Source organism: Anastrepha obliqua, chromosome 3 (assembly GCF_027943255.1).
Source record: "Anastrepha obliqua isolate idAnaObli1 chromosome 3, idAnaObli1_1.0, whole genome shotgun sequence".
Lineage (NCBI taxonomy): Eukaryota > Metazoa > Arthropoda > Insecta > Diptera > Tephritidae > Anastrepha > Anastrepha obliqua.
In genome coordinates, this window is record NC_072894.1 from 44,844,084 (window position 1) to 44,863,486 (window position 19,403).

A 19,403-nucleotide genomic window follows, 5' to 3' on the forward strand; every position below is an offset into this window, starting at 1 on the left:
CCAAAAAAAAATTCCAACCTCAAAATAAAATGTAATTTTTCTCTCTCACTTTACCCTACTTTGCAAATTTTTTGCATACATTCACACCAAATCTTCATAATTGTTACAAATTATTTGCTTCAAGAAGAGATCTCGTATCTGCTGAAGGTGACAGCTATTCGAAAACTATATTCATGGGTGCTATATGAGTGGAAATCGAACAATTGTCCGTATAGAGCACAAAAATATACTTAGCCACAACGGACCCTTACAAAGTAATTGTAAGTTAATTTCGGATAAAGCTGCTGGTGTAACTGTACTTGCCCGATCATAAATCCAAGTTGTCTTGATTGTGTTGGCCCGATTATCAGTAAACACTCAAACTTGTGTGCTATATTTTTACAATAGTCTTTATTTAAATGTGTTTTTCATGATTTTTAATTAGTTTATACATTAAACCAGAGTCAGTTGACTAGATTTGCTTGCTGCTCTTCTCTTCTCCTTTTTCGTAACCCTTTTCTGAGTTCATTTGATGTTCGAAATTAATTTTTCAGTGGGCGAAAATGCTTAAATACTCATTTCGAAATATATATGTAAATACAAAAGACAAAATTATATACATACATTTACATACAATACATACACAAAACATTTAAGGCTTTCATACATTTTTGGTATTACAAAGTCCACACAGAAAATCGGATGTGAATTAAATTGAGTTTTTTAAATGCTGATCATGGATTACTTTAAATATTTATTTTATCTTTACACATCAGAGTGCTAAAATTAATTCTAATACTAATTTGTAAATTTATTATGTATATAGTAGATGTACGTATATTTATATACTAAATTCATATGTGTATGTGGATTAGTACTTGACTGTATTTTACATTTGCATAGCTCCCGTTGTATGAGTTACTTATATTTAATACATACATACAATATTAGAAGAAACATTCAGTTAAAATGTACAGAGATGTAAGCTAAACTTTACAATAGGCAAATATGTTTATATCTTTATATAAATTTTTAAGTTTTTGTATATTTTAGTTATAAATGGATTATTATTTGATTTCCTCTTAAAAGGTCGGTAGTCAGTTATTGCGTTTATAGCTACACATCCAGTTAAGAGAGTTAATGCCAAAATTGACTCCATTGCGTGTGTTTCAATTTAGTTCAAAGCGCGTTTGCCCCAGCCGCCATGCAACTTCACCCAATCCTTCGACGAACGCTTGCCCCACATGCCCTTGAGATTATTCCAGCCCGGTTCGCGTTTGCCCCATGCACCTATGAAGTATACGAAAATTATAAAAGAATAATTAAAAATAGTTCTCATATTCAAATTTCTGCCAAATTGTCTTACCCCTGAACTTATTCCATGTTGGCGTATTACGTCTCTTACCCCATGCAGTATTCATTTTGTTCCAAGCACGTTTCTCATTTAGCAAATCGTTGTCGCCATTGTTGTTGTTGTTAGTAATAAAGCCTTCATTATCCTCAATAGACGTTGGCAGCTCATCATTGAATCTTAGCCCACTTTGCTCCTCTTGTTTTTCATTCAACAAACGATCTAGCGTACCAGCGTTGGTTAGGTACATCATGGAGTACTTGAGAAATGGTTCATCACGTTCGCCATTGCTTATCAATAGCGGTACTAGCCGTTCATCATCCTCTTGTTCGTTGTTGGCCTCAGGCAATGTTGGACCAGTATAGTGTGCACGTTTACCCCACGGACCCTGAAGCGCTTGCCAATTCCGTTTCTCTTCGTTGCCCGTCGAGAGCACGACGCCAGTAGCTGCATCTTCCCCTACTGCTGAGGCAGCATTCACTGCCGAAAATTTGATTTTCAAAATGGTGGTTACGAGTAGTACGTGGAAAATGGTCGGAAGGAATTTACACTTAGATTGTCGCTCGCAGTGGGAATGGTTCATTTTGAGTTTTAGTAGCTTTGCTGTAGCTGTAGAATTGGAAGAGAGTGCAAAAACAAATTTTGCGTTAATCATTTGCTAAATAATGTAATTCTTAATTTACTTATTAACAGATTGAAATTCATGCGTTTCAAAACACACAAGATTTCTTAAAAATAATAATATTAATTTCTTTTAGCTGTTTCATTTACTTGCACTTAATCATTAATTAATTGTATTAGAGCCTAGACAAACGGTAGCGTTAAACGGGATTAACGAATTAATTCGGAAGTATGTCAGGAATTAGGCGCAACTAATGCGGATTGACAACTATTTGTAGACTTAATTCTCATATTTTAAGCGGATTAAAGAAGTGTTCGATGGCAAAATTGCCGAAAATGAAACTTTAAAAGAGAAAAACAAGAAAGGCGTTCGAAATTACATTAATTGTTTTTATATTTCGGAATAGTTTAAGAAATTGCAATTTAATATTTTTTTTAAATAAATTATTTTTTCAGCTAATACCCTTTTTTATTGCCTGTGGTCCATCTTTTACTGGCAAAGCTATCCAATAAGCAAATCAGCTGTTCACTAATGCACACAGTACCATTCTAATCAGAATTTATTGATTTCGTAATCCCGATTCGCTAAGCGAACTTCCTCGGACAAAACATCGTTGTCAAAAATAAAACACCCTGCAGTATATGAGAATGCAAACAACCAAAGCAACGACGAACTTCGCCGATAATGGATTTATTTTTAATTTTACCCCTGCCATCGGCGGTAGCAAATCTTCTTCCCAAACGATGCCCGACTTGCATATTATAAAATTATAAACATAATATTTAAAACTTTGATAATTTGGAATAATTTAAATAAAGGGTTTTTCAATTGGCGCGGGTCGATTTTGGCGCCTTGTGGCAGCCATTTTGTTTTGGTGACATCTATCAAGTCTTTTGTTTATAATTCAGTTGTTTATGCCAAATCATCATGGCAAGTTACACGATTGAACAGCACGTTCAAATGATAAAACTTTATTATCAAAATGAGTGTTCATTAAGGCAAACGTTGCGCGCATTGCGCCCATTTTTCGGTAGACGTGGTGGCCCTTCCAATTTCTTATGGCCCATATTGAACCATATGGACCTAGACGACATGTGGTTCCAGCAGGACGGCGCTACGTGCCACACAGCAAACGCCATTTTATTCCATTTCAACATCTACCCGCCCTTATTGAAAAACCCTTTATTTGAAGACTAATCTGATTTACTAAGCGAAATGTAACGACGAATACCATCCGACGACATCGCACGGCTTGACGAAGTTCTCTCAGCGATTTGATTCTATTTATACTACGATACTTGCACAATAGTGAGATTTTTGAGCACTGAAAAATGCTGTTATAAAACTACGCTCAATGTTTTCTTCTACTTTTCTAAGTAAGACCGCTTTTTTTATATATAAAGCATACAAACAATTAATCCGAAAAAAGTCACCCAAAAAAATTTGTTGAATATGTTGAGAATGGCGGTTACATCAGAAACTATCGATTTTGATTTGTTGATCAATAACTAAAATCAAAAATAATTGAATACATGTTTCCCCAAAAAAGGCGACCGACGTTTTTTCTAATGGCAATCGCCCCTCGGTAGGCACTGACAAGCCACTGAGCGTATTTCTGTCATGAAAAACCCCATTTGCCGAAGCAATATTAGGACTCACACCAAAAATTGGAGGAAGAGTTCGTCCAAACTCCCAATAAAGGGTGTAAGACTTAATTATATATATGTGTATATGTATTACAAAAATCGGCACTCCGTTAAAAGTGTTCATCGCGCACTCGGGCCAACTTATGGTGTACATAACTGTTTAGCGTTGAGGCGCATATTTGGCTTATTGGCTACGTCAATCAGCAAAAATCGACTTATTTGGCCTGAAGAGCAATCCGAAGCTATTCAAGAACAGCCATTACATCCATTGAAAGCAACCGTTTGATGCGGCCTATGGGCTGAAGAAATCACTGGTCTATATTTCTTCAAAGGCGAAGTTGGCGCCAACGTAACAGTGAATGGCAAACGCTATTGCGCCATGATAGACTTTTAGATGCCGGAAATCGAAGCCCGGGATCTCTACAGTTGCGCTAGTTGCCATACAGCCCATGAAATAATGGATTTACTGCGTCGTTGTTTCGGTGAGAATTTATCCCTCGCTTTCGGATTGGCCACCAAGATTGTGTGGTATTGCCCCTTTGGAATTTTATGTGTGGGTTTGTAAAGTCTAAATGTTTTGTGAATAAACTAGCTTAGATTGAAGTATTGGAAGCCAACATAACTAAAGTTATTCAGGAGATACCGGCCGAAGTTCTCCAGCGAGACATTCAAAATTAGTGTTTACGGATGGAGGAATTACGGCGCAGTTGCGGCCAATATTTGAAAGAGATTATCTTTAAAAAATAAATGTCATGAATAGTTCTACACAAAAATAATAAATATTACCCAATCAATTTGAATTTTCATTGTTTTATTTCAATTTAAAATGCGATTCCTCTAATCCTAATAATTCAGTTCGGTATCTTAAAAAAATCACGAAATAAACAACTGGATACTAATACCATTTTATAAAAGAGTAATTAAAAGTTTTATGTATTTTTAAATGTTCAGCTTTGCTTTTGCATTTCTTTACAGCAGTTGCGAAATTCTAAGTTTCTTTAGTTTCGAGACACTTTACGTAGCATCAGAAATAGTCACAAGAACTTAATTTCTGCCTAATTGTGTACATATGTATTGTACATACATACATAATAAACACCTCCAAAAATGCAAAAGCATGTAGACTGGAAAATATGTCTACGCATGTAAGTAAGCAACGAACAAGTATTTTAATCGGTTTGCGTATAACGCCACTCGACTCTACGCCTATGCGAGTATGCTCCCAGTGGTCAGCGATTATGGCTAAAAGGTATAATAACAGTTAGAAGTGATGGCCCTTAAACGCTTAAGCAGCAAACGCATGGCCGAACAAGCATTCATTTGTGTAAGCATATACACACATACAGCTTTACATGCATATAGCAGAGCTGTATGCGAACAATGCCAGCACTAGAGATGGTCGTCCCCGGGATCCCGTAATCTTTTAATACACAGATATCGACGTGTATAGTATAGTATAGACGTTTCACAGCATGGAAAAATCAAGTATCGTGCAGTGATTAAATGTTTATTTTTGGAAGGTTTAAAAGCAAAGAAAATTTATGAAGGAATATTGAAAGTGTTGAGGACTTTTCGCCATAAATTAGTACAGTAGAAAGACGAGTTGCTGAATTTAAAAGTGGTCATACAAGCCTTGAAGACGATCCATGTCAAGGACATCCAAAAACAGCAAAAACACCAGAAACCGTAGAAAAATACATGATATCGTATTGGCAAATCGTCGAGTGACTGAAAGAGATTTAGAGTTATCTCATTGGGCAGTACAAGTAATATTTTGACTGAAGTATTGAGCGGCCATAGCCGAATGGGTTGGTGCGTGACTACTATTCGGGAGTGCGTAGGTTCAAATCTCCATGCTTGAAACTGTAGGTCCCTCCATTTGTTGAGCAACAGAAATTTGCACGACACAAATAGGAGAAGGAGCCCGGGCAAACACCTATCGGAAGTATACGCGCCAATTATGTTTTTTTAATTAGGTTTGAAAAGTTGTGTGTACAATGGGTGTACAAGACACATTGCGATTTTCTCTTTCAGAGCCTTTTCGAAAGGATAAAGTAGATTTAGTGCGTCAATTCATCACAATACATATGACTTGGATCTATCACCGCGATCCTAAATGAAGAGAAAAGGCTAAAAAGTGGTGTGAAACGAGTTCGGCTCCGAAACGAGTTCGTGTCCAGAAATCGGCAAATCGGCCAAGAAGGTGTTAGCATTAATTTTTTGAGATGCGTAAAATATTTTGTTTGTGGATTACTTGCAACAAACTAATTAAGGAAGAAACTAAGAGTATTATTGTAACCTTTTAGACTGAAGCTGAGGGAAAAAGTTCGAAAAAAAAGACCCAGCTTACAAAAAAAAAAAATTCTTTTCATCAGGACAATACGCCGTGTCAGCTTTTCACAAAAATAAACCAGATTTGACCCTTAGCGACTTAGCGAATCTGTTTCTAGACCTAAGAAAGTCCTGTATGGAAAGCATTTTTCATCAAAGGATGAGGTCATAATAGCTGGGGAAGCGTATTTTGCAACCCTTCCAGAGTCTCACTTTATAGAAGGAATTCATAAATTGGAATCTCGTTGGAACAAGTTTACTGAGGTTCAAGGAAACTACATTGAATAAATAAGTGTATTTCAAACTATAAAATTGTGTTTTTCCTATCGAACGTCGAAATTTATTGATCAACGTAGTATTCAGTAACGCTGTTGATATCCACGTCGCTTTAAACAGCATGTCATCGCTAGTAAAATTGGGTCTGAAAAGAGTGTACATTTACCAGCAGAAATTTTTACACCTGACCGATTTTCTTCAACCTTCAACTTAAGTAAATACGATTTAAAATGTGTTTATTTACTGACAGCTACTTTAGAAATTGTTTGTTTGTGTTGTTTTGAAACTAATTAAATAATAATCAAAATCAAATTTATTTAAAATTTTCAAGAATTTTCGTATTTATGTATATATACCTAATTGTATATATATTATTATATATATACATAATTGGCGCGTACACCCTCCTATTTGTGGTGTGCGTCTTGATGTTGTTCCACAAATGGAGGGACCTAGAGTTTCAAGCCGACTCCGAACGGCAAATATTTTTATGAGGAGCTTTTTCATGGCAGAAATACACTCGGAGGTTTGTCATTGCCTGCCGAGGGGCGACCGCTACTAGAAAAATGTTTTTCGTAATTTTTGGTGTTTCACCGAGATTCGAACCGACGTTCTATCTGTGAATTCCGAATGGTAGTCACGCACCAACCCGCCTGAACTTATGTATGGGTCTTTGCAAAAAACAAAAGTTATGTCCCGAAAGGACTTACGAAATCCCGAAATCAAAGCAAAGGTATCCCGAAATATCATAATCGAAAATAACCGCTAATATTGGTACATAACAAGCACCCAGTGCAGGTTTTCACAGCCGAAAATTCAGCCAATATCAAAAGTAATTTATAGTATGTGGCAGCAGAAGTAGTGACGACGGAAAATTGTCGAGCAGTCAATTGGTTGGAGCATTTGTTTGTTCATTTGTTGCTTTGTGGTGCATGAAAATTCTTTTGTTTGCTGTTTACTCTTTATGTGGCGTGATGTTGTGTTTCGCCACTTCACTATCCACACAAATCCGCCATCATCATAGATGGTATCGACTACAGCTGAATCTGGGTGGTGTTGTTAAGCGGTGAGTAGGCGCAAATTGACACTCGGGGTTTTTGGCTATAATAGCAAATCATCATCAGTTACAACAACAACCACAACATAACATGCATATACATATATATAACTTTGCAACGTTTCTCTGAAAAGATACAATACAAAAATGTTTCACCTCTCGACTTACAACAAAAACCAAGAATGATTAAAGAGCAGTGGGCTGAGTACAATCAAAAGTCAAAGTTTTGAATGGATACATGGTTATACATTTATATACGAATCTATGGCATAAACATTTTTTCTTCATTTTCATAAAAACGCTTTCCCACAAGGGATAAAATAATCAACCGCTTATCACTTACGCCAGCTCATTGACTAAACATTCATCATACGCCCTGTTGTACGTGAGCATCATCCAACTCGACCTATAACATTTAAATTCATTTGTATATGTACTTGGGTGCGTATGAAATACAAAGCCTGTCAAAAAGCAACTACAACACCATTCTTCACTGTGATTTTCTTCAGTCTTTTGTTTTCCATGCATTCTCTTCCATACTACATTCGTCTATTATTTGGCAGCAGGAGGAATGTATGTGTGTGCGCGCCTGTTGTGCGTACTAATGCTTGGGTTTGCCTTAGATAACATAGCAATTATGTATATATTTTGATTTAAATCACTTACGATTATTTGAATTTTACCGCATAGTAGTTACGTGTATTTTTACGTATTAAAGATGAGTCTAATAAGAAAAGCTTATAATTTCAAATTATTATTGTATGTATAGTACATGTCAAAGTTCGCACAAGACATAATTAGGGTAGAAAACGAAGACCCTTAATAATTTTGTATAAATTTTTTACTTACAAGCTAAATAATGAAATCTCATGATAGTTTGACACTGGCATCTATTTTGCGCTCGCATAAGTGTCTAATAACCAGCAGTATATATCCGCATTACATACCTATTAGATCGATTTATGGTTAAATACACACTGGTATACAAATACTCGTACATAAATTTTTGCCCAAAACATACTAGAAATTATCGTACGACAAATATCTTTCGAACATAACCATTTTAGTTATACCTTACGAAAAAACGAAAAATCGGTGTGGTTTAAATATTGCAAAACCTACCACCCTTACAGAGCGAATTTGCAGTTTAGTTAAACACTTCAAACCTGAGCTGAGCAATAAAGAGACATGAGAGGGGTTATCTACAGCCAGCAAGATAAATCAACGGAAAATTTACCCGGAAACGCTACGCAAGAATACTAATATATTTCTAGCGGAAGCCTACGCAATGGTACCCAGGCTTGCTGCCTCGACTTTTACCAAGTCACTTCAAAACTGGTACTGGTGTGTTTTGATAAGCTGGATATCTTATGTCATTACAATTCTAGGCCCATTTTTCTTGCTAGGATTTTTATTTCCTCTTTAACCGTTGGTATTTTAAGATCCTTGTGGATTTTGGAAACACGGACAATTTATTAACATCTTGAGCATTTACACTGAAATCTCTGTAGTATTTGAGTAGGCTGCGGTATCCCATATCTAGACATCGTGTGCCCTATTGGGTTTTTGAATGGCTTTTTAAAGGGTGATCAAATTGGAAGTAGTTTTTCCAATAGGGTTTCTTTCACAGATCACGCGTGACTAGTGTCACTCATTGTATCATTGAAATAAAATAACCGTTTGGTTCGGCCTATAAACTGGAGGTATCATCGGCCCACATTTCTTCAAAGACGATTCTGGCGCCAATTTAACAGTGAATGGCGAACGCTAACGTGCCATGTTTAACGACTTTTTGATGCCGGAAATTGAAGCTTGCGTTCTTCACAAAATTTGGTTTCAACAAGACGGCATTACTTGCCAAGCAGCCAAACCGCCGGTAAAACAATAGATTTATCAATTTATCTCTCGTCTTGGACCAGTAGATTGGCCACCAAAATCGTGTGATATCACAGCTTTAGACTTTCATTTGTGCAGGTATGTCAAGTATAAATGCTTTGATAAACCTGCTTCAGTTGAGGCATTAGAATCCAACATTACTAAAGTTATGCAAGAGATACCGACCGAAGTCCTCCAGCGAGTCATTAAAAATTGGTGTTTACGGATGGAGGAATTACGGCGCAGTTGCGACCAATATTTGAGAGGAATTATCTTTAAAAAATAAATTTCATGAATGGTTCTACACAAAAGTAGTAAAGATTGCCCAAACAATTTGAATTTACGTTGTTTCATTTCAATTTAAAATCCGATACCTCTATAATCACCCATTAGAAAAGAATTATGTTAGGTAGTCCGGCTGCAAGCTGATGAGTACACAATGTTCGTGGACATTCGTGTTGCTTTTGATAATGCCACTTTTGGCTCAATATATTCTTCTGCCGAACGAACCCTTGTAAAGTGGATATATTCCATGCTCTCTACGAGGCTGTGAACCGCTGGTGAGAACAGCGACGAACTAATCACCACCATGGCTAAGCGAGGATGTCCCCAAGGGGGTGTTCTTTCTCCACTGTGATGTTGCTTGGTCGTAGACTTTCTATCAAGTAAGTAAGTGTAGACTCCATAAATATGGTTTCTGGCACGAAGACGAAACTTCGGGACACAGGGAAATTATTAAGTTGACATCAGAGCAGTATCTCCACTGTTTTTGACCTAGTACTCATAGTTTCATTTGGAAGGAAATTTTATGTTAGATTTCCATTGCGTGAGTATTGGAGCAATCCAGAATATATTAGAGAGGTTTAACGGATATTTTCTTTACCGTTGGGTCCAAGAATGAAATAGGGTCTGGATCCCGCGGGTACTTAAACGATAGTAATAAGTATCACATAGCCGAATGGATAATCGAGAGGAGAGGGAGCGGAAAACAGATTGGAGTTTTCAGAGACAGAAAACTGTCAAACTTTATACTAAAACCTGGAAGGAGAGACGTTCGGTTGATGTTCGGTATTATTACAGGACACAACTCATGGAGTCAGCATATGCCCACCATTGGAATCATGGAGGACCCAATCTGCCTGTCTTTCTTAGAGAAGGCGGGTAGCACTTTCTCTGTGAGTGTCCTGGCTTTGCTAGAGCAGGACTACGAGTACGGGCTCCGATTTAGTGAGAATGAGTATTATTCGTTCTCTAAAACTGGAGAATATTTATAGATTTACCAAAGAGTCTGGCAAATTCTCACAGGACTAACTACCTCTGTTTCTTTCTCTATTCTTTCTTATCACTTTCTCTGATACTTTTCTCCTTTCTCCCTTGACTATCTACCCTCTTTTCAGAGCTCTAAATACAATGGGCTTATTATCCTCAGTGTTTAGGAGCCACCAAATCTCTTGATGCTCCTTTACTCGACCAATTCAAATTCAAATTTCAATTTCAACTAGCAAAAAAAAGTAAGCTTTAAACCCAAAGTTTATCTTTTGGTGTGAATGTGAGTTTCTCTAGAGAGATTTGAGTCCATATGAATACCTAAATACTCAGTTTGCTTTGTGGGATCTCGATGACATTGAGCTTTACTGGAAGGCAGTGTTCACGTCTGATTGCAAATGTTACTTCAACTAATTTAGTCACATTCGCTTTAACTCGCCAATTTTGTAGCCATTGGGTAATGTCACCAATACATTTTTGCAATTTTAGAGATGCTTTGTTCGCAATTTTATCTACAGATAGGAAAGTTGTATCATCGACAAATGTTCCGATTAGGTCACCTGATGAAACTAATATTAAAGAATTCGGCTTCAATCAAAGGAAAAGCCAGTCTCAAGCATACTCAATGAGCACAGGGCTCTATTTGCTGCTTGGCTGTCGGAGTAGATATTTACCTCACTTGCATATGTACATATGTAGCCAATCAACTGCTTCCTTGATTGCGACTACCTCAGCTTGGAGCACACTGCAGTGGCCCGGTAGCCTGAACTTGAGTTTGATGTGGAGCCATCCGTGAATAGATTCACCGAACTCTGTTGTAGACAGTTACTGTCACTTGCAAATGATGTGATGGCAATTTCCTCAAAAATATTACTTTTTCAAATTAACCTAAATTTTTAACCTCAAAATTTGTTTCCCATTTAAAGCTCAGAAATCCACGAGAAGCCATTGCCCCCTGAGCATGTGACTGTTTGGTGTGGTTTTTTAAGCGGCAGCGCTTTTGTCTAATTTTCATTCGAAAATGAAGACGGTTACAGTTACTATAGTAAATGGAGCGCTCTTAAACATGCTTTCAAATTGTTTATAAATTTTTTTTCTTTTGAAGAAATTGGAGATAAAACAGCCCTCTAACAATCCATCTCTTCGGCCTTTAAGTTCGATAGTCGACGGAAATTAACCGTTTTTGTGTTGTCTGTCGCAATTTTACACCATTATACTTTTTTTGTGATGCTGTTAATCAAATAATTCAGAAATAATTCACTACTTATGTAAGTATCACATCGTTGAAATAAATCCCAAAATCAATTAGTTTGATAGGGTGGGCTACTGCTCTAATGGGAACAGCTGTGCCCACCATTTGGATGAAGTAATGGAAATGTTCACTCTTCCATATAAAGTAAAAATTATTGAAAAATATTTTACGTACTTTTTGTGTTCGATTTTTTTATATCCACAACCATATGTGCATATACAGTGGCTCACATAAGTATATTGTTCGTGAAGACGATTAAGTAAATCCTGAAATTTTTATATATTTTTGTATTGTATTGTAAAATTTAATGTTAATACTACATAAAAACCTGAGCAACACTTAAATAATATTCTTAAAAAATCAACAATATGCAAAAAACAATCAGAAATCATGGTTTACAAAAGTTGTTTGCTGTTGACTAGTAGTGGTGCATAAATATGCTTATATGCACAAACTGTATGATATTTCGTGCGATGACAATTTTTTTTTAAACGGCCTCTAAGCGTTTTGGTATAAATTTTACCAAATTCCTATCAAATTCAGCAGGTATTTGTTCCCAATCCTCGAGCACAACAGCCCTAAGCTCACGTTTTGATGAAATTTTGGGGTCCTCCACTTTACCATCGAAAAAGGCACACAGGTTTTTTATAATATTTATGTATTAACTTTAGGTGAGTGTTCGCAAATGCATTATGATGAAAAGTATACAGATTTTCTACATTTGCGTTGAAATAAAAACTCATTCGTTGATATACCCATTTTTTCCGCACTGGAATGTATTTTTTCTGTTGGAATGGACAAGTAAAGATGTTTATGCAACGTACTATTTATAAGAATTAGTTTTCCGACTCCCTGAGTGTTCATACAATTCCAAACCATGACAGAACCTCAACCGTGCTTAACAGTGCATTTTTCCGTCTCGGTGGTTAGCGTTGCAAGCCACCTATTTTTTATTTTTTTTACGACGGTTGGCGACATTTATGTTTTTAATTTTGCACGAATGTTGATTATTGCTTCCTTTTAAGTGAAGAGGGCGTTAATAGCTAGAAATACACCCACCACGTGTTAAGAAAATTTAAAGTAAAAATCCGTAACCGCGCGTTTTTGTGAAAGCTAGAAGTAAAAATTCATAATAAATTCAATAACGCAATTTATGGTTTGATTTTCGTGCAAATTTAGTTCTTGTGGTGTGTTTGATACACAGTGGTTGCTTTCTCGCTTAAATTTCGATTATTTTACGAATATTTTTTATAATCAATGGTGGTTAGCAACAATAACCACCGTGACGTAAGTATTCCTAGAATTTGCTTTTTTATACGGTCACTATGAGTGGGACTTTCTTTGGTATTTACAATATTTTAGGCAATTATTTCAATAATGAAACGATCATTGACGCAAAGGGAAATTGAAGAATGTTTGTATGAAGATTTAGCTTCAGGACCTGAAAGTGAAGCCAGTTCCGATGAGGATGAAAATGTAGACACGCCTGAGTGGCCAGTGTCAAAATCGATATTGGATGTGTGTGGGGCAGATGTACAGAATATCCATGAAGAGCTATTCGAAGACGAGGAGTCAGAGTAATATTGATAGCTCTACGACCTTGCAGCCTCCTAAATGGAAAAGGACCTTCTCTATGGATATGCCTGGCGATATACCTCAAAATGCGGAACAAGTTACTCGCAGGGAAGGTGATGGAAGTCCAGTTAGGATCGATTGCCCTCTGGCTGTAAAGAAATACAACAGCAATATGAACTTCGTTGATAAATTCGATCAATTAAAAGCATGTTACTCCATCGACCGAAAATCCCAAAAGTAGTGGCACCGAATTTTTTTTCGTTTCTTCGATTGCTGCGTTATCAATAGCTATATAGCTTACAAAGAGCTTCTGATTAACAGACCTCATTTGGATGAGTTGACATTGAAGGACTTTCGCCGCTCAATTTATCAGGGGCTGTTAGCACCTTGCTACGTAAACAAGCGAGCTCCAGGAAGTTCCGCGATCAGCAATGGGTCAAGCCCAAGATCTCCTGTACCAGTTGCTATAAAACGGTATAAGCCTAACGTGCCTGCTGAAATCCGCCATGAGAGTAATCGACGCCAACCGCTTAGAGGCACAGCTAGAAGATGCGCCTTTTGCAGTACCAAAAGCGTCCCTGTCCGCACAGTATGGCAATGCAGAACATGCCACGTCCCACTTTTCCTCCGAAAAGGAAAGACATGTTTTTCAGATTTTCACAAGAAATAATTATTTGTAAATTTATTACCAAATTTTGTATTGTCTTTTTTCTAAACATAAATAAAAAAGTGAAGTAATTGAGTGCATTCGTTTTAATAAATTTTTGTACCCTTCAGTCATGGTGGTTACTGGTGGTGACCACCTTGTTTCTCAAAAACCTAACTGTAATTATTTTTTTTTTTTTGCATTCGTGTGTTACTTGTATTCTATATTCACCAATTAACAACAAAAAATAAATTTTTTATGTCTCAGTAAAGAGCGTGACGGAAAGAGTTAAGACTCCTGATCTGTAGCTCTTCATTTGAATTCCGCCACTTCATACGACTACCAACCGACCATAAAATAGTGTGCTTGCTTTTGTTACTAAAGATTACGGTTGTCCAAAACTCAAAACTTTTTGTTTTTTAGGTGTTGACGATTAAAAGCCGCTTTTATTTATTAAATATTTATCGGGTGGCTTTTTAACTGCATGAGAACTAGCGATACCGACAACTATGGTTTGACAGGCAAACAATGTTGACTTTTCTGTTCAGTAAGGTAGGGATAGGCGGGTACAATAATGTGCCTAGAAGGGTACAATAGGATAAAAATTATCATGAACCATTTAACACCAGAACAAGGCTGCCAAATTACGAATATTTATGTTATTTTGACAAAAATAAATCTATTCGCGAAGTTCATAAAGCAAAGTATTGAAGAAGAATTCGTCGCCGTTCTCAACTGGTTGGCCTTTGTCCTTCGACTAAGTGGAAAATTTTCGTAAGGATCTTGGTATAGGTGTCACAAGAATTGAAGCCAAATGATCATCGGTTGCGTCGCCTTTTTGCTGATTGGGCTAATTTAGATTTATTAATCAGATTCTTTGGTAAAAGTAGCTAAAAATTGGGTTAATCGAATGAACCATGCAACTCGATACACTGTGCTCAGGTCATTAACTGGAATGTCCTTCAGGATGCCGGTACAAGCCTTTTGAATGGCCTCTATGAGCGCAACACGTTTCTCTTTTATGACCAAATGCAATAAGAATAGATAGAAGGCATAGGGAGCCATATCAGGCGAATAAGGTGAGTGATTGATGGTTAAAATGCGATTCCTAGTCAAAAATTAGTCACAAGAGTTGATCGATGAGATGGTCCATTATTTTGCAATAAATGCCAGATTACTCCTTCGCAATATTCAGAGCGAATTCGACGAATGCGATGCAAAACGCCAAGATAGGAAATCGCATTGAAGGTTTGGCCCACTGGAACCGCAAAAACAAATGAGCATCGACTTGATTTTCGACTTCTCCATACGCAATTTTTTGGTTGGTGACTCGGCCATAGGCCATTTAGCACTTTGACGATTAATTTAAGTTTATGTTGGAAACAGAACGTTTCATCACCTGTTACAATATTGTAAAGAAAGTTCTCGTCTTTTGTCTCCTCTTGAATGACATCTTTCGAATGTCGAGTTCTGAGCCAATTTTGGTCCTCAGTTAAATTGTGCGGAATGAAACGTGCACAAACCTTTCGTAATCCCAAATGATTAGTTAAAATGCGATAAATCGATATTTTGGAGATAGTCAACTCTGATTCCATGAACTTCAACGATAATTTGGGTTCATTCTTGATACATTTACGAACAATTTCGATGGAGTTTTCGGTGATTACTGATTTTGGGCGGCCTGCATGTTCATTGTCATTTATGCCCTCACAACCATCTCTGAAACGTGTAAATCACTCATGAACTGTGGTACGAAACGGACAATCGTCGCTATAAACTTTTTTCATTGATTCAAATGTGTCGTTAAACGATTTTAAAACAAAATTTGACATTACCTCTTTGTTCGAAACTCATTTTTGTACCGATGACACAAAGATACTGACACTTTAGACGCAATAACTTCGCTTCCACTGAACCAAATGTCACCAAGCTTTCACTGGAAGTCAGCTAGAGATGTAACTTCCAAGCCACTAACTCATTAAAAAGATGGCTTTATCAAAACCATTTTTATGACACCAGTCTTGTTAATTTTGGACTTCACCTTATATATTACCATTTTAAGTTCTCAAGCTCTTAAAAAAACATCCTATATATATGTAGCTGGTTTTCCCCGTGCTATGTGACTGTGGATGTTGTTACTCTGAAGTACTCTGCGTATTGTCTCATTGGATACTTGGGATGGTCCAAGTGTTGTCTTTAGTTTGTCGCTAGTTTTTCTGGCTAATATACTCGTATGGGGGTTTTCGGATATTCTTCTAATATTTGGCGTTCTTCTCTGAGTGTCAGCAACTTCGGGGGACCGCCAAGTGTTATTATATATTTTCGCTTTATTACGATTTCTGTTGTTTGGGCCATCGATTAATCATATTACAGATGTATAATAGTTAATTCCTTACACTTTGGTATTTTCGATATGCACAGTCCCACAATTACGATGGTGGTTCATTAAGTACCCGTGTTAGAAATAAAGATCCTATTTAAAAAAAAAAATTTTCCAACATCGTCCCCTTTTAGAAAGAAATAGAATTTGTCGAACTGACTTGCTTGTTTGAATTAAATTTTTTTCCCTCGAGCCATTTCTTCATGTTAGGAAAAGAAAAAGTTGCAGGGGGCCAGATCGGGTGAATACGGGAGATGCGTCAGGAATTCATGCAATTTGGGGATGACGCGGTTCGCATCCCAAAAAATCGTTGCCATGACTTTTCTGGCCGATGGGAATGTTTTCGCCTTCTTTGGAGCAGATACACCGGGAGTAATCCATTGTTTTGATTGTTGCTTAGTTTATGGTATGTCGTGACGAATCCAGGTTTCATCAACGGAGACAACTCGACGTAAAAAAAAGTTGCCTTAAACTCTGTCATCAAGCACTTATTGAACCACGCTCGTACAAACGAAGTGAACTGCAATATAAATAATATTAATAATAATACACTTTAGCAACCCCCAGTTCACCAAATAAGAAATAAACACACGACACTTGCTCGAGTAAAGGTTTCAAAAACAATAAGCGAAATACTTCTGTGAGCACAGAATCTCATTGCCACGCACGTTTTCTGTTATAATTACTTAACCATGCAATATTTGTCCTTGATGGGTACCCAATTTCTTTAGAAAATACGCAATAAGTGTAAGTTCGCCTGCTTAATACATAAGAAATCTGAAAATTGTACACACAAGGAACTATGCAAAATACATCTGTAAGCTACTGTAAATACATGCATGTATGTATTTGTGTGTTTATAATTGTATACCTTTAGCATATGTTTAGACACTTACTTGCAAAAATATTGCTTTTGTCATTAAAATATCTGGATATGTTAACAACTTTGCCTGATGAATTGGCATTATTTACAAAATACAAATACCAATAAAGTGATATTTCGTATGATAAATGTATGCGTGTATGCATGTATGCATGTATGCGTGCTTGGTATTGTAATTTTTAGAGACTGAGCTGCTTCTCCAATTTTTACGAGAAGAGCAGCTGCTATAGGTGAAATGCTTATAACTTTTTATTAATTTATACCAGAAGTGGGAAAGGAACCAACAATCTTTAGATTACTGGTCCATGCGCCAATTACCTATCTGTAATTATTTGAACGCTATATTCACATTGAAATGAATCTTTGTATAGTTATCGGCACGAAGTCATAAATAATAGGATTATATAGCATTTTATGCTTGCATTTGTGAATTAATGATGAGTACCTCTAAAAGAATTTTGGTCAGTGGTCAAAGCACACCCGCACTCGCACTTATTTAATACGCGCAGCATTAAGTTTGCCAATGTTTACATAAAAACATAATAAAAAAAAACAAAAAAACACGATAAGCAATTTGTTATTTTCCTAAATGCTCTGTGCGCCTAAATGTATGTAAGTACTATGTCGCCTAAGTCCATACAGAATGTGTATCAATCATTTATGTATATCCGCGCGCACATATTTATGAATGAGTAAATAAAATATATATGTAACATATGTAAATACATATGCCCGTTTATGCCGCGACTGACTGTTGTTTCTATGCAAAACAAAATTTATGGCGCGCCTAAAATGCTAATAACACTGAAGTATTACATACTTATTGATGAAAGCTCTTTTACAGCATAATTTCAATGCAAATATTGCAAAATTATGACGTTTCAAATGGCGTAATGGATATAAGTGAAATGGTTCCAGTACCACTAAAAGCATATGGTAAGTAAATATAGCGCTTGATAGCTAAAACCTATTTATGGGCATATGCATGGCATGTTATGTCTATGCAGTGCGACAGTTAGCCCTAATAATGTTGGAACAGACTTCTAAAAATGTATTATCATGCAGTCCATACATATTCCCACAGAAGGAATATGGTCGATTTCAATAGATAGCGGCTGATGTCTATACGGTTTCCAGCAATATCTTAGTACACTGAGCCTGATATCAAAACTCCCCCGTGTTAAAGAAAATGAAAGTAAAACATGCCACGATTGAGCGCAAAAAAAATTATGTACAGGCATAAGTATGTGCATATCTACACATACACACATACATACATATTTATGCATGGTGAAAACAATTCAGAAGGTGTTGCCAATATCAGACCGTTAACCGGCTCTCAGTTAATTAGAAAGAATCAGCTGATGGGCTAATATTAACCGGGGTCATAATAGCGGTTTGTTTTGAAAAAACTGAGATTGTGTTGGTGATGTACGAAAAAATCAGCACAATCTTCGCTCCTGTTTTTATGAGGAGCTTTTTCATGGCAGAAGTATTCTCGGAGGTTTGCCATGCCTGCCGAGAAGAATACTTTTTCTTCATTTTGGTGTTTCATGGAGATTCGAACCTACGTTACACACACAAGTCACACAAGTACAAGCCGAAAAGGAAATACCGTGAAAATTCTTAAAAGAAACTTTAGTTGAAATTATTTCGTTTCAATTGAAATTATTTTAGAACAAATAATTATAAGTATTAAAATCGCAACATTTTTCCAATAAAGTAAAAAACGAACTATTTTCGTGAGTTATTCTTGATGCCTGTGATTGGCAGTGCTGCCATATATTTAATCGAGTTCCTGGGCGAGTTCTCACATAAAATGAAAGAGTTCCGCATTTAATCATCTAAGCCGACTGATTAGACAAGTGTGTGAATACGTGAGAAATGAGCGGGCAGAATACTATTTCCGTGTACCCGGTAAAGTGGCCGCCAAAGTCACTTTGGTGCAGTTGCATGAAGGAGATGTGAAAACGCGAACACGAATGCAAGAAGAAGAAATTAGACAAACAACATAAAAAGAAATTACGCAAGTGCGCCGTCAGCGATGTTGTTAAATGCGCTGAGAGCAAAGTAGCGGTACTTTGTTATTCTCTCCATCATGCGGCTTAGCTATTCGGTTTTTTTATATGAAACTGGTTTCCGATACAATTTTGTGCGCTAAACAAACCGTTTATTTTTAGTTTTGGAACTTAATTATATGGCTATTGGAGTGTGAGATTCAAGCACGTCAGGTTTTTGAGAAAACTGGTTGTAAAAATACTCAA

General features: G+C 36.6%; 1 protein-coding gene across 2 annotated transcripts in view; it reads right to left on the bottom strand.

The window, feature by feature from the left end:
* Window positions 1-1,049: 1,049 nt before the first annotated feature.
* The window catches only part of LOC129241250 (allatostatins MIP-like), a 41,486-nt gene continuing 23,132 nt past the window's right edge, over window positions 1,050-19,403 (bottom strand). Inside the window, exons 1-3 of one of the 2 annotated variants that reach the window (XM_054877484.1) lie at window positions 11,830-11,850; window positions 1,346-1,939; window positions 1,050-1,269 (exon numbers count right to left, since the gene is read on the bottom strand). In XM_054877484.1, the coding sequence (XP_054733459.1) occupies window positions 1,154-1,269; window positions 1,346-1,913 (684 nt within the window). In that variant the 5' untranslated portion in view covers window positions 1,914-1,939; window positions 11,830-11,850 and the 3' untranslated portion in view covers window positions 1,050-1,153. Of the gene's footprint in view, window positions 1,270-1,345; window positions 1,940-11,829; window positions 11,851-19,403 lie in introns of those variants that run through there. The other variant, XM_054877483.1, reaches the window with a different exon arrangement.